The 16,099-nt window shown below is 40.1% G+C and overlaps 1 protein-coding gene across 1 annotated transcript in view; it reads right to left on the bottom strand.

Moving 5' to 3' along the window:
* Positions 1 to 14,168, bottom strand: part of TAFA5 (TAFA chemokine like family member 5) — a 501,461-nt gene extending 487,293 nt beyond the window's left edge. The window contains exon 1 of the mRNA XM_083182914.1: positions 13,049 to 14,168. Coding sequence (XP_083039040.1) covers positions 13,049 to 13,139 — 91 coding nt within the window. The 5' untranslated portion in view covers positions 13,140 to 14,168. The remainder of the gene's footprint in view (positions 1 to 13,048) is intronic.
* Positions 14,169 to 16,099: the final 1,931 nt, after the last annotated feature.

Below are 16,099 nucleotides of genomic sequence, written 5' to 3' on the forward strand. Positions count from 1 at the left end.
GCAAAAAATGGTTGTTCCAATTGAACATGCTCACAAAATCAGTGCATTGATTAAAGCCATTGAGGTGCAACTTTTTTGCAATTTTGGTAGAAACTCAATTTGGAGAACAAAGTTGCATTTGACATGCGACTTCCATGCAAATTAATCCTTAGTAAATTGTCCATTTGCTAAATAATGTATTTTTCAGGATAGAAAATCCTGCAAATTGACCTATATCGACCTTTTGTAAATTACCCCAAAGATGAATTACAATATACATTTATGCAGTGAATACACATAGGTTTATTTTTTGGAGGCATTCAAATTGGATAATACAAAGGGTGTGACAGCCATTTTGAGTCATCAATTGTAAGGATTAACCATTCTACCCACAAAAGATCCAGGTGAGGCAACCAATATAGGCCCACTATATAGGAATTTTACTGGGCAGAATAGGCAATGCCTAGAAATGATGACAAATAATTTGAGAGAGAAAATACTAGGCAAGGTCCTTGGTAGTGCATCAGAACCACGTATTCTTCATTCTACAAAGAGTGCAATGTTGTGCACACTACAATGGTTACAATGTGAAAATGGAAATGAGCCATACAAAAGTAAAATGAATAATGAACTAACGTGATATCCAGTGCATGATAATTCAATGGGTTGCTCATCCTGCCCTTGAAAGTACAAGGCAATGCATTCATCTAGAAATGTATCTTCGTATGAGTCCCACTATAATCATTGATTGTCATTATTGAAAGTCATTGCTCCATTAAAACTATTTAACATACTGCTCTTCAGCTGTACTTATGAGGTTCACTTGACCCAGTCTTTCTTAAGCACACAATTGCGTGCTCCCTACGTCTTCTCTTTCTGGATAATCAGATGGTTTTATAATGCTAGTTCAGAGATAACATCAGTGCTAGGGCAGTAGGTGTTTTATGTATTAGAATCTATATACCAAGCAGCAGTATACAGAAAGTATTAATCTTCACACCAGCTCCTGCCCAATCAATGTGTATTACAAACACTGGCATGTATGGCAGCTATCAGTATATGGCAATGGTCCTCAAACTGTGTTCCTAGCCACCCTGGAGTGCCTTGTGACTCTTGCAAGGGTGCCTCAAGTTGGTAGTCGAGGACCAAATCAAATTATGTATGGTCAAAACCAGTACTCATGGTTGAGAGTCATCAAACATGTAAATAATCAAAAGCACAACTGTAGACCCCCACATAACTTACCCTAAGGATGACAGGTAGCACAATTTAGAGAATTTCAATTAAAAAAACAACAACTTATCTTTTGGTCATAAACAAAATGCTTATATTGTGGCTCTCCAGCTGTTGTGAAACTACAAGTCCCAGCATGCCTTGCCACAGTTTTGCTAGTAGTAAATGCTAAAACTGTGACAAGACATTCTGCATGTCTCTCAGCTGTCCCTGAGAGACTGTCCCATCGCCCTCCCACAGGTGGCAATGTCCTGCGGAGGGGGGGGGGGGCACTTGGGGGGGGTAGTCTGAGATCACAGCTGCTCTTCTTTGTGCAGAGCAGCGGTGATCTCTGAACAGATGTTGTGTACCTGTGCACTGCATATCTTCAGTGCAGGGAGGAGGGAGGGAGGGCATGGATTGCTGTGCTCTGCCCAAAGCCTCGTCTTCCAGGTAGACCCCCGGCATGGCAGGTCCTGATTACAGGTTTTACTATATTGGGAGGTATGATCCTGGGATGTGTCGTTTCACAACAGCTGGAGAGTCACAGGTTGGACAGGCCTGCTGGAGGACACTGTGATTAAAAAACAAAACACTAATATATAGTAAGACTGGGCCCTTGTTTAAAATCCAAAAAATGTCCAGTGTTGTGAGGCAATGTTGACCATTGGGAAACAATGCTCTCTTGGTCTGCCTTTGATTTTGTAATATTATTGCTGTTTATGACCTAGCTTGTCCCTACTTTGCTTATCTGCCATTATATTAGTATGACTGTAAGCCTGATTGAAGTTTTCTTTGGTTGTTTTTAGAACTTTACTTATTTCCACTTCTATCACAAATATTCACTTTGCAATCTGTGACAATTCTAGAAATATGGCTGAAGCCACATATTCCATAAATTTTTGAAGAAAGAAATCTTAAAGGTACATAATAAAAGCCACCTTTTCAAAAAGTGTAGGATGTTCAACGTTGTATACAGTATATTACCTAACAAAGGGGAGTAAACTGATGCATGGATGTATTCCCAGATATTTAGCTTCATACAATTACCTTTTTTATACAGTATTTGTATCTTCTGCCTTTTATAGTAAAACAAATTATGATTTTCTTTATTTGTAGATCTCACGTTACAGATATAAAACAGACATTACAGCCCTATCTTTATATTTGCATATTTTGAAAATGCTATACTGTTTCAGCCACGTTATTCAACACATATTCCCTTGCCAAAACATATGGTGCTAGTAAACATATAACTCTATAGATAATTCTAATCTGATAAACAGTATACACATATATTCTCATTGCTGAGATTGACATCTCCATCTCACACCAGAAAATCATGGGCAATCTGGTATTTTCCCGAAGATTAATAGGTCTCATTTGTATATGTTTATAGGCACCATTTGCAAAGATAAAAGTGCCAAAATATTTCTAGAACCCATTTGCAAGACTAATAGAGATTGGTGGCTTCCTCTTAACAGATGATCATGGTCAAGCACTTCATTAGGCAGCATGCAGTATATTTAGATTTCCATACATTTGACTAGAGAATTACTAGGACAAATTCAAAAGTGCAAAATGAGTACAATTAATAATTCTTTACAAACAAATTGGTCATTTAAATGGACACAAAAAAACACACAATTTTGATTGTTCCTATGCTTGCTTTTAGAATGTACATCATTTGGGAAAGTTCAAAAGGCTTTACAGATGTAACAAATTTTATGATCATTTTCTTTGCAAACCAGAACCCCATTGTTCTGCAATAAACCTAAAGCAATGTGCAAGTTACATAGTTTATACCGTAATTGAGATCATAAGTTGTTGGTGGGTGAGGGGGAAGGGAGGTCAGAGAGCAAGTACAGATTGCATGATGATAAAAACTGCATCCTCATACCCTCCTAAAATTGCTGTGCTAGCGTTTGGCAACATTTCAATGGCATAGTTTCCATAAATCACAGAACTAAGCAGGTTGATGGTCTGCTCTTCTCAGAATCTGACAAAACATTCCAAAATTCAAGAGACTCTGTTGAGACAGTGATGGCCAGATGCGCCATACATAGATGATTCAGACTGTAATAGCAACTTGCCAACTAATAGTTGGCGACAGTGCAATGTAAGGACATTCCATTTGTACACAGCTCAACAGTTTTGTCAAGAAGTGTGAGAGATTGGTTAAAAGGTACAGTATTAATAAAATATGTAGAGAAATGATGTAAAATAAGCATACTGTATAGCATTTCCAATATTTACATATTTTTGTAATGATTACAAATATTTTCAAATAAAATAGTCAGGAATCCTAGAACAGGGGCTACAAAGGGCTCAGAGCAGCTCTATCTAATCTGATCAACGTAATGGCATCTGCAACGTTATGTCTCAAGAACAGCTTAAATACTTTCTTTACAAAGAAGAAATGAATTAGAGCAGGCATGTCCAAACTATGGCCCTCCAGCTGTTGTGAAACTATACATCCCAGCATGCCTTGCCATAGTTTTAGTATTCCCTAATAGCAAAACTGTGGCAAGGCATGATGGGACATGTAGTTTCACAATAGCTGGAGGGCCATAGTTTGGACATGCCTGAATAGAGGTAACTATAAGACAATTTAATTACCTAATTCAAGAGACTCATTTTATACTGCCAATAAGTACAAGTAAAAATTGGTACTTCCTCCTCTTTGCTGCCACAGCTTACGCTACGGAACTTATGTACTGCACGTCAAGTCGCGAGGGTTATTTTCGGCGAGGATCACCCAAAATAAGCAATTACAGTGTGTTAATTGGCATACATAATAAAAATTAGAGTACAAATAACGGTTCCCTCGAAATAGCGGCTAACATTACTTGCGTACTGGTGGGCACAAAGATGAGGAAGTACCAAGAAATCTACTGAAGCTTTAAGACAGTTCAACAAAATTCAATTCAAGTTCTAGTAGTTTGTGTCTGTTACATATCATGTTATTATCTGTTTGTATATTATATGTACTTGGTACATATAGTGTTCATTCTAGCACCCGCCATCTTTGAAAACCCATGCAGTTCCTCTTCCCTGTCTGGGGTGTCTCTGTCTGCTGTAGTGCTTCTAGCACAGTGTTATCTGTATATCAGCACTGATATGCAAACCAGACCTGTGCTAGAAACACCACAGCAGACAGCAACACCTCAGGCAGGGAATAGCAACTGCATGGGTTTTCAAAGGTGCTAGAATGAACACTATACATATATCCATAAGCACCCCAAAAGAAGGTTACCACATAGTTGGGCAGATGTATTAATCCTTAAAAAGATATAAACACAAGCGTCATAGTGATAAACGTCCAGACAATCAGCCCCTGTCTGACATTTTTTTTAAAACCAGCCTATTACATGACAGTTATGAGCTGATTGGTTGGACATTTATCACTATTTATCACCCTCCCATTAATTTATTTTTAAAGCTTAACACGGGTTTGATCCGAAATCCCGGCAGTCGGAATCCTGGCATTTAAAATCCTGATGCCGGAATCCCGATCGTCGAAATCCCGAGAAGGGGGGGGACACGGATCGCCCCCCCCCCTTGCAGGCTCGCTGCGCTCGCCACGCAGCAGGCCCGGTACCTCGCTACGCTCTGCACACTAATTTATTCTCCCTCCATGGGTGTCGTGGACACCCATAGAGGGAGAAAGTGTCGGGATTTCGGCGGTCTGGATTTTGGTGGTCGGGATTCCAGCATCAGGATTTTGAACACCGGGATTCCGACTGCCGGGATTATAACTGCATCCCCTTAATACATCTGCTACAGTGGAGGCAGCACTTGCTAATTTTAATTGGACCAGGAAGAATCTCTGCCACCGCTGCCCCCCCCCCCCCCCCCCCTGACCCTGGCTTTTCCCTTTTATTGTCACCCCTCCGGATTGCCCTCCAATTTCACTTCAATTGGGTAACCTTCCACCACTACATCGTGGACCCTAACACTCGCAACATCGTGAGGACCCCTCAACAGAAGGAAATAGATCATCCTCCAGCGAGCTACCCACCCCAGTTCCCCCCTGAAATTAGCGCATCATAGCGAGGACCCCAATTTGGGAACTAAGATCATCCTCCAGCGTTCAATTTATAACATCCAGGACGGCAACTTATCTTCTTCCACACTCCAGGGCTAAATTCAACGCACAAAAGCCCCCAAACCATCAAGGATATACGGCAGCTACGCAGAGACATAAGTATTATCTTCCTTGTCCACTCATTTTAATTGTCATTTATACCTATGCTATTGTTTATAAATACGTATTAATTGTTCTTATAAGATATATTTTTTAAAGAATAAAATTGTGATATCCAATTGATCCACCTAGCGCTCCACCTTTTCTTTTTCCTATTTCGTACCAATAGGAGGGTTGACATCCCTCCAGTAGGAGCAGCTGAGCAACACACCCCACAGGGCGCCTATTCCTACTCTGAGTACCCCATCTCGAGTATACCCCTATTCCTACATCTGCTACAGTGTTTCATATAAATAAATTTAATATTACATTCTGTGGTTGGTAAATCTAATTCACATAATATACATTTGCATACAGTATGTAATAATGGGGCACAGATCGTAAGACGTGTCCTAATGTGGAAGGGAAGGCATTATGACCAAATGAAACAATTATCTCTAGAAAACCTAATGCATTACATGTGTAAATTATAAGATGTGCCCAAATGAAAAGGAGACTCTTGCTGTAGCAGTGCTGTATCTAATCACAGAGGGTTCATGTGTTTGCCAAAAGATGGCGTGGCGTTTTCTCATTTTTCAGAACCATCGGGACCACCACACATGGAATTGCGGCTGCACTGTTGATAAACAAGGGGAGTGTGTATCACATAATCTGCAACAAGCTTGGTTATGGCAAAGTTTGTGCACAAAATCTATCATACATCTGACCACGCAAAACAACTTTCCAGGAATGAAAAAACAGGCAAAGCCGTTCACTACACATGCACAACTGGGAAAAATGCCATACTATCTATTCTATCTAATCTAAACGCATTAACCCACTGGGATTAGATACAACATCACAACAAAAGTCTCCTTTTCATTTGGGCACAATTTATATATGGTCAAAATATATTATCAGGACAACTTGACCACAAATCATTTAAAGAGCTGCAACTAAGGTGTAAAACTGCATTTAAATTAGTTGTTAAGAGATTTTGCTGGCATGAAGTACAGTAACTCATTATTAAGATTACAATAAATAGCTCTCTATGGCCCTAACACAATGCTTGCAAGCTGCTGCAACCAAATTTGTGTCTTTTGATGTGACTCTATGCTAATGCTAGTATTCGCGCCCATGGGTGTTCCTACGTAAACGCTGGCCATTCCCATGATAATCGGGCCGTGACGTGGGTGCCGGAGGCCGGCAGCTGACACCCCACTTTCTCCTGAGGGCGACCATCGAATGATGTGGGTGTTTATCCACAGGCTGCGAAGTGACCTGAGAGTCACTTAGATATGCATGCATGTTACACATCATTCGATGGTCAGCGACCATCGAATGATGTGGGTTTTTACCAAAAGGCTCCGAATGGATGCTTATGTTAAACATCCATTCGCAGGCCCTGCATGCGAAAACATGCTGCGATAGGGGGTGGGCATCCGACCATTCACAGGACGGGGTCAGGTTGACTTGGAAGGGTGCGAATTCGCATCCGAGGGAATCAACCAGAATAACCCCCTAGGTGTAGAAGAGTGCATCTCTAGGTGCAAGAACAGAGAAGCTCCCTTTAGATGCTTGTCTCCTCATCAAAGCTTATCAAAGCTAACCCTTTTCTAAGTAAATATCTTCCATCTGAGTATGGCCTTCAAACCACAGTATATGCTTATGCCGTATAAGATTTTAGGGTTATTTCCGCACGCACATTAACACACACAAGCTCACCATGTACACCGGCATTGCGTGTGGCTCAGAATCAGTCACTCTGACTACAAATTTGAAATCCATATTTGCTGTAACTGCTTTCAAAACTTGCACCTTGCATTACACTGGAGGGGGCAAATTGTAAAATGAATTACAGTATAGGTGACAGAGGTAGGCATTGACTGTCATTTCTAACACGCTGTATTAAACTTACTATATACTTGCTCAGAGTTTACTCTACATCCTACATACAACAGTATTTTTACCAGATGTTCATAAAATGTATTCCCCCTCCCATTAGAGCAGGCATGTCCAACGTTGGCCCTCCAGATGTTGTGAAACTACAAATCCCAGCAAGCTTTGCCACAGTTTTGCTATTAGAGAATGCTAAAACTATTGCAAAGCATGCTGGGATGTGTAGTTTCACAACATCTGGAGGGCCAACGTTGGACATGCCTGCATTAGAGCATAGTATGGTTTGTCAGGTGCATCATTTAGCTGGATTTACTAATTATGAATAGCACCAAAAAGGATCCATGAGCGTCTATAATGAGATTGTTATGATTTCCTGGGGTTCTCAATCATAAAGAAGCGAAAACTTTGAACAAAATAGTAGGATGAACAACCCTTTTTTCTTGATATTAGTTACATAATACAAGCAAACGACTAAGCTGACTTAGAACATTGTTAACCTCTTTTGTAGCATCAGATGTGTAATTTCAGAGTGTGTAAAATGGTAAGGACCTTGATAAAGCCATTCATACGGCCAATTAGGGTAAACCTGATTGGTGTTAAAGTATATCTTCCCTGTAACATGTGAACATCAAACACTTTTCATGTAATCTCATCAGGCGCTAAACAAAGGCTATGCCCTCTCATTAAGAACTAGTCGACAAGAACAATCTAACTAAACAGGATATGATTGCTGAAGGAGACCGAATGAACAAGTGAGAAGAAAAAACTACTGCAAAAACACATTTTCTTCTATAAATGTTAGAACATATCAATGGCAGCATTAGAGAACTAGGAATTTGCCACACACACACACACATTAAATGTATTGTTACATTTCAAACACGTCTTGTAGCAAAATATAGTTAGATTACATTATAGAGGCCACATTTCCCAGTGATCTGAAAGATCGCTGTATAAGGAATAGCCATGGAAATTAATATATTCAACCTTGTTGTGCACAAGATCAAAACATTACTCACAATGTTGTTCTGCCTAAAAATACTGAGTATTCCTGATTTCTGCATACAACAATGGAAATACATTGGAGGTGTAAATCTGGACAAAGCTGTGTCATGGAGGTCATCGTGAAATTGAATATATGAAGGCAACAGCAGCTAATCGCATAGAACATGATTATATATTCAGATTGTTACGTAATATTAACATTGCTCAATTATATGAAACTGTTAGAATGTTATAATGTATTGTTACAGGTCACAATTTTCTCATAAAGCAGAAATATAATTGCAGCAAATTGTCAGAGAAGCAGATTATTGATATTTACGCAATAAGGGTTTTATACTGACCACAATCTCATATTTTGCTGATGGCAGCTGGAAAATTATTCAACTCATAATGTCCAATTCTTCAAATGACTGATCCTATTCAGCACAATTTTATATCTACAGGACTTACACTTAGTGCAAATGATGCCATAAAATTACATTACTGCGGTGCTTTCATTTAACTGCCTCTGATTGGACAGGATGTTGATGAACACAGATAGAAAGTCTTGACACAAACTCATGTCCATCCAAACACACGGTAAAGATGTATGCAAAAAAACATAATGATGTTGTATATTTAGGCCATCAAATGTATGGGTTTAAAGTTACATCACGTGGCTACCATTAGGACATTCCAACTTGAACTGATAAATGACAACATTATATAACTCTGCTACTATCAGTTTACAGTGTTTCCAAAATATACAAAACAGCATCTGTAAGTTTCAAATAATTCTGCACTTTACGATACATGTGTCAACAATACTTTTTCTTTTTATGTTGCCCAAAATCAATTGTTGTATGGTGCAAGAAAGGTGATTATTACAGTTGGTAAAACCCTTTGTGCAGACCACTCTGTATAATATGCCTTGTACAAAGGCTGCAAAAGCCAGAATTAATCATGCTTTTGATAATCATGAAGCATTAATTAAATATAAAACAGCAGGAGACACACCCATCAAAGTGTGGTACTTTTTCATGTAATTTATAACTAATACACAGTTCTTGATGAACACATGATGCTAGATGTTCTCAATGTTGCACAATGACTGTGGGTGTGATATAAGGAAAACATTCTAGCAAGTATGTTCTACTATCTGTAATAAACAATATGTTACTCATCCAAATGCAAAGTAATATAAATACATTTTCATAAAAATGCATACAAATCCTCAAAATGAGCAAACAAATAAAACAAGCACTCACCAATAACACAGGAAAAATGCCATGAGACATAATAGTTTTTCACAACTTCAGTCCATTTTAATATCTCTCTCTTTACATTATACATAGTGGCCTTGATATCGTATTGGCCTTAAAGAAAGTTATTGTAACACATGTTTATCTATTACAAATGATGGAATGAATTCTAAACAAGGGTGATCTTAGAAGAATGATGTGAGTTTCGGAGAATGATGTGCTCAGTGATACTGCTTTATTAGTTGAAAGACTGGAATTCGACACATATCTACTGAAGACACTACTGAACAGTCTTCTATTAGTCAGCATTTGCAATTACAGATGGCTTGTCTGATTTCTAGAATATTGTTGAAATGCATTCTTTATACAGTAGCATTTGCCCTAAATTTCTCTTGGACAGCATCCATCTTCCCAGTCTACAAGAATGGTGCAGTGTTGTGCGAGACTATTAGAATTACAGCCCAGGAAATAATTTGGCACAAAAACACATTCTTAGACATGCACATAGCTTTAAAAGTCATGTTTAAGCTATTTTGTTTATTTAGTCTTCAGGAAAAGACTGAGAAAGACTAAAAATGCTATAGTGCTTTGTATAAAGCTTAGACAGGCATGGGATTGCAATTATAAATTACAATGCCCTTTGCTTAGTTCACAGTTCCATTCATCTTTTTAAAACATTGAAAGACAGATTGGACATCAGGGTGAGGATTAGCCATGGGACGACCTGTATTTCTACACAAAAGACTAAGTGTGGAAAAATAGCACCCTGTGTCACCTATTCTTCACTTTCTGAAAATGCAGGGAAATGGGCATATAAACAGCTCTTTCCCACTCATCGCAGAACAAGAGCTGATTGTCTCCGCTGTTTATATCAATGCAATTTTACCATTAATTCACGTTAATTAGGAAAGGAACACTGATACTGACAGTGTACTTGACCAAAAGCCATACAGGCCTCCACGGAATAGAACTCGTACAAAATATGTGACACTAGTTTTCTTTAACTAGTTTTATATTTCACATACACACACACACACACACACATATATATGTTAACCCCTAATCTACATAATGTTTGCTATTTCTCAGATGCCATATAAAGGACATATCTATGAAATCCAGGTTTGAATTTCAGCAGATCTCCTGAAAGAAGAGACTGCTACTCACATTTCGTGTCAAACACATGACTAGTTTAATGGTTTTTAATGATCGCATCATGGTTTGGCTTCAGTGTGTTAATATTTAATTAAGTAAACTAACAATTTATATACATTCCATGGGCTTGTAAATTACACAGCTCATACACAAATGATCAAAGAATAGTCACCTGACTAAACTTTTTTTAGGTAAATTAAATAAAGCATAAAGTACAATACAATTATTATAATGAAGCAGATATGTATTTACTGGGTAGTATAAAAAGATCCACGTTTATTGCTAGGAAAAAAATACCACCAATCAGATCAACAAATACTTGTATAATATTTTATTGAATTTAATCATGGTAAACTGCCATATGACTTATAGCTATGAAGGCCGCATATAGCAAAGTTAATTGATACTTATCTATCTAGATGGACTAATTGGACATCATATTGGAATAATTGGACACCAGTATTCTATGAAGTCTCATAATGTGACTTTACAAATGGATATATAAACTGGTTACAGAACTACTCTAAAGGGGAAAATAATTATATATGCAGGATGTGTTAAAGCACAAATGCAATCATTAAACACATCATAAAGTGTACTGTATATTCCTCATTAAAGCAGTAAGGACTCGGAGAAGAAAAAAAAAAATGACCTCCAAAATGTGTTTCAAAAACAGAGATGTAAACCAGAAAATGGTATCTCATCACTTAAGGAGAATTATTCCTGTGAACTTTCCATATTTCTGTTTTTCAAGGATCAAAATTTCTGCACCACAGGAGACATCCCCGTGGCAAGTTCTCCTTGACATTTAAAAAATAAAAAAATCAGTCCTTCATTAAGAAAGAGAAATGCAAAATACAAGTGCAATAGTAAAACGATACTCTATAATATGACCAGGCTGATTTATAGGAGAACCGTGTCAATCTCCAAGCATATTTTGCAGTGGGCACAGTAAGTACTTCCTAGCAGCTAAAGTAGCCTGTGTACAAAAGGGTAGCGTGGGAATGTGACGAGCTAATGTGAACCCAAGACATACTGATGCTCTGTATGCAGCTCTCTAACATAATATACACATTAATTGACCAGAAGCACATTCACTGAGACTTCATTCTTCTTCAATAACAAAAGGTGGGTAAGAAAGCAACATGCATTTTGTAGCCAATTCAGTGTTATTGCCTTTATAGCAACCAACCAAGGTGTGTACTATACAGATTGACATAAAAACCACTAATAAAGCAATGAGGCTTCTCGTCTGATGGTTGTTGAGGACATAGCAGATGATCCAGACTTACATCAATACATACGCCTGATAATATATACTGCTATAGCAACAGATGGGAGCTTTGTCATTCCCCAGTAACAACAGTCTTGAGAGAAAAGCCATGTTGCACCACAAGTAACAAGCTGATGCATTCACAGACACGTTGATTCTCCCATAGAGACAGTATGACAAGGTTAATATATATGTAGCAGGGATTGGGATGGGGACATCATTTATATAGAGATTGAAGAAATGACAGTCATCAACAGAATTGTAAAACAAAAAATAGATATTAACCCTTTTCTTCCAAGCTAAACGTTCACAAGTGACAGAATCCTACAACTTATTTAGATGCCTTTAACTAGCTGTCCGTAATGGTGTAACATATCATGTAAGACCCTATGATGCTTCCACAACCACTAGGCAGCAACTGAACGTGAACATTTTCCACTGAGACCACAGAAAATAAATGTTGCGTTGTCTGCTACTTGTGTTTAAACTGCAGATGCGGCCATGTAAAGAGGAGATCATTTGCCTCCATTAACCTTTAACACTGTATATTTCCAAAGGGACGACTAATAGGAAATGACCACCCAAAATTCAGTTGGAGATTGTTTAGAAGCATTGGGGGGATGATTAGAGTATTGAATGGATTCAGGCCTGAAGCTGAGCTGCAGAATCTGGTGCGTCCTATGTGCACTCATCTGCCCTTTTCCATAGAACTTTAGTGCCATCTATTGAAAACTTGCTGCATAAAAAGGGGATCAGGGCACCTATTGATCTGGATTCCAAACAAGCCAATTACTCAACAGGATTTTTTTTTTCATCCCAAGCTCGGCTGCGAGTCCTTCCACCTGCAGAAGAGCTGCGTCCCTGTCCCTGCACACAGCGCACATCCCCACGCACTCCGCTGCTAATTGCTGCTAAATAGGAGCGGAAGCCAGAGGTGTCTATTAGCAGCCAGTGCTTTCATCTTACCGCATTCTCACCGCTCCACTAGTGACAGGGCTACTCTTACAGCACAGCACACACAGCCCACTCACAGCACAGCACATAGAGCCCACTCACAGCACACTGCGGGCTTAGATCATTACAGGGCTCCATATTTACCTTCTTTCAGGAACTGCGAGTGGATCACAAATAGAAGAAAACAGCAGATCGCCGCTCCAGCTAGTGCCCATAAAGCTTTCAGGAGCTGCATGTCGTTCCCCAAATCAGCAAATAGCCAGAATGCAACAGTAACACAGTGATCCCCCAGCACAGCGATGCATCCAGGGCTCCCAAGCCGCCAGGGTGACTGCTAGAAGACAGGAGACTCCGGCAGCGCGGCGCTGGCTCACAGCACAGGCTCGGGCAGCACGGGGAGCTCAGGCAGCATTCTCTGCGGGAGGGACGGACACAGGAAGCCACCAGTGATCCATGAATCAGCTTTCTGTTCCCCGGAGTTGGCCGAAAGACTGGACACGATTGCGCAATAAATGCGAGCCATCAATTATTTCCCCTCGTTCAGTTGCTGCTCCTCACCCCCCATGCACGCTGCCTGCCCCCCTGGTTCTCCCCCTCTGCCGCTGTCTCTGACTTGGGCTGGGGCTGCTTATGACATTCCTCCCCCTTCTTTGCTGCAACTTGTCCGAGACGGGTCCCTATATACAGTAGTAGTAGTAGCTGCTCCCTGCGAGGGTCTCCTTACGTGTTGCTCGGCAGGGGCTCCTGCACCATGGTGCTGCTGAGATGCTACTCAGTGCTGCTCTGCCTTCCCAAATCTGTCCCTCCCTTCCACTGTGTAATTGTACCACTCCACTAGAACATGGGGAGTTCCACTTCCACGACCACGTCTGTCTCCTGCCGCTTGTTTGGGGCTTGACAAGCCTTGTAGTGTCCCTTGGATTGATTGGTTTAGCTGGAGGAGCTGCCAGCGGGCTGCTGGAGTTCAGTGCTCATTCCGATGCAATGATCCAGGGAAGGGAAGGGCTGAGCTGTAGACATGCACAGTCCGCGCTGCAGCTGCAGCTTTGCAGAACCTCTGTCTGTCTGCTGCTGCTGCTGATTGCGGAGGCTGCGCTGCCTTTCCCTCCTGCTTTCTGGGAGGGAATATTTGATGTCGCTGACCTCCCTCGGCGCGTACACGGGCAGCGAGCTGGATGTTAATAGAGGTGTATTTATGTCGGTGCGGGGTTTATGTGCCGGAGGCTCAGTGCCACTGCCCGCTGCCTTCTTATTTAAACAGTGCCAGAGCTCGCCTCAACTTTCCTCTGCTCGCTGCGTGACGTCACGGTGTGCCCCCCTCCACAGCAGCACCCCCCCCCCCTCCACCCCCCATCAGTGACCCTCACCCCCCTCCCACAGAGCAGCATAAGCAGCAGGGCTTTCCTACCAGACAGAGCAACCTGTATTCCCCACAACTAGGGGGTTGTGGCTATGCAGTACTACAGTGTGTGTATGTACTATCTATCTATCTATCTATCTATCTATCTATCTATCTATCTATCTATCTATCTATCTATCTATCTATACTGTATATAATGATTCTACATGACATCAATAGTTTGCAGCACAATTACACATACAGTGCTGCATGGATGTAAGCGTCCTTTCCCAGCTTCTTAATGTGTCCTTAATGGTGCGGGCCTGAAAAATGTGCAATCCAAGAATCCCTTTTGTGTTTCAATGGGAGGCTTATCCTTGTTTTGTGTGCTAGCTTTGTAATTAGGCTGTTATTCAGCGAGGTGGCCTGTATGTGTCTGTCTCACACACTGGCTCTCCTATTAATACACATATTATTATCTGGTTGTCTTGGACACGTGAAGTAAAGGGAGTCCTTTGAAGTCTGTAACAAATGCCGACGTGAAGTTTCTCAGTGACTGTTGGTCCTTGTACAGGCCGCCTGGCATGTTGATCTTATTAAGATGTGCTCTCAGATATTACATGTTTCAATCCAATAGTGGCATATTATTGCTTTATATTAGACACCCACACTGTAGGTCAATTTCAGCCAGATCGCCTAGAATGTGTACAGTACTGTACATAATCACATCAATTACCATGGGCTTCACCGACCTCCTGAGATAAATATCTATTCCAGGCTCACATATTACATATAAAATATATTATTTTTAACATTTTGATCCAAAGTATTTGAACCTAACAATGTTGAGAAAACAGTTTCACAAACACAAAATCCTAGTTTAAAAGTTTTCCAAAACACATACAACCGTATATCACACTGCAAAGCTAGTAGAGCCTTTAACTTGATATATTAGTTTATGTCAGGTGGAAAAAAGTTATATTTATATGATTGCTTAGTGGCACCTTGCAACTCATGCACTAAAAAAAGTCTGTGCAATTTAATAAACCAATAGAACCTTATAAATAAAGACTAGAAGACTTCCTAGTTTATTGAGCCTTCAGGGGAACAATAAATTCATTTTGCAATTATAGGAACACGCTGTCACTTGTATTGTGTTGGTGTGAGACGCTCAGTTGGGAAAATGCAGAGCTGTAACAGTTCCCCCACGCATGGATGCACTGGACGTGATGTGTAGTGGTTTGGAGGTATAACAGGGTGTAGTAATTCCCCAGCTGAGTTTATCTGACGGAGCTGTCCACCGAAGCTGGTGCTGTAGTAATGAGTAACACTGAAAGTCAAGTGAGGCAGAATAACTAGATCTCTAGTCTTGTCCTATACTTGCAGTATGGTAGAGTGCAGTTCGGAAACATATATTGTGCAGGGTGCAAGAAGATTTATTTTCTTACAGATGCTGCATTATGCAGTTTATAAACTTTGCACACAAACTCTTGTGCTATTGAGCTAATACACAATAATTAAATATTTTAAAACTCTGCTAAAATGCACAGACACGTTGATCTCTTATATGCAGTATCTGAAAGCAAGAGTTAAAAATGGCATACTAAAACAGTGGGTCAGTTGATTTCCTACTGCCTAACCTGCAAACTGGGTGACTAGACTTCTGTAAGTTATTTCTCATAATATGTCCCATTACTTCATTCTTGTTGTCTGCATTACATTAGTAACTAACTCTTGGTATACCTGAAGTATAATTTACATAACTGCCCTTAGGGGACACAACTTTCACTCCAGAGTGTAATACATTCAACCAATCAGCTCCTACCTGCCATGCAACAGACTGTGTTTGAAAAAAT

The sequence above is a fragment of the Crinia signifera genome, chromosome 4 (genome assembly GCF_055691185.1).
Source record: "Crinia signifera chromosome 4, ASM5569118v1, whole genome shotgun sequence".
In the NCBI taxonomy this organism is placed as follows: Eukaryota; Metazoa; Chordata; class Amphibia; order Anura; family Myobatrachidae; genus Crinia; species Crinia signifera.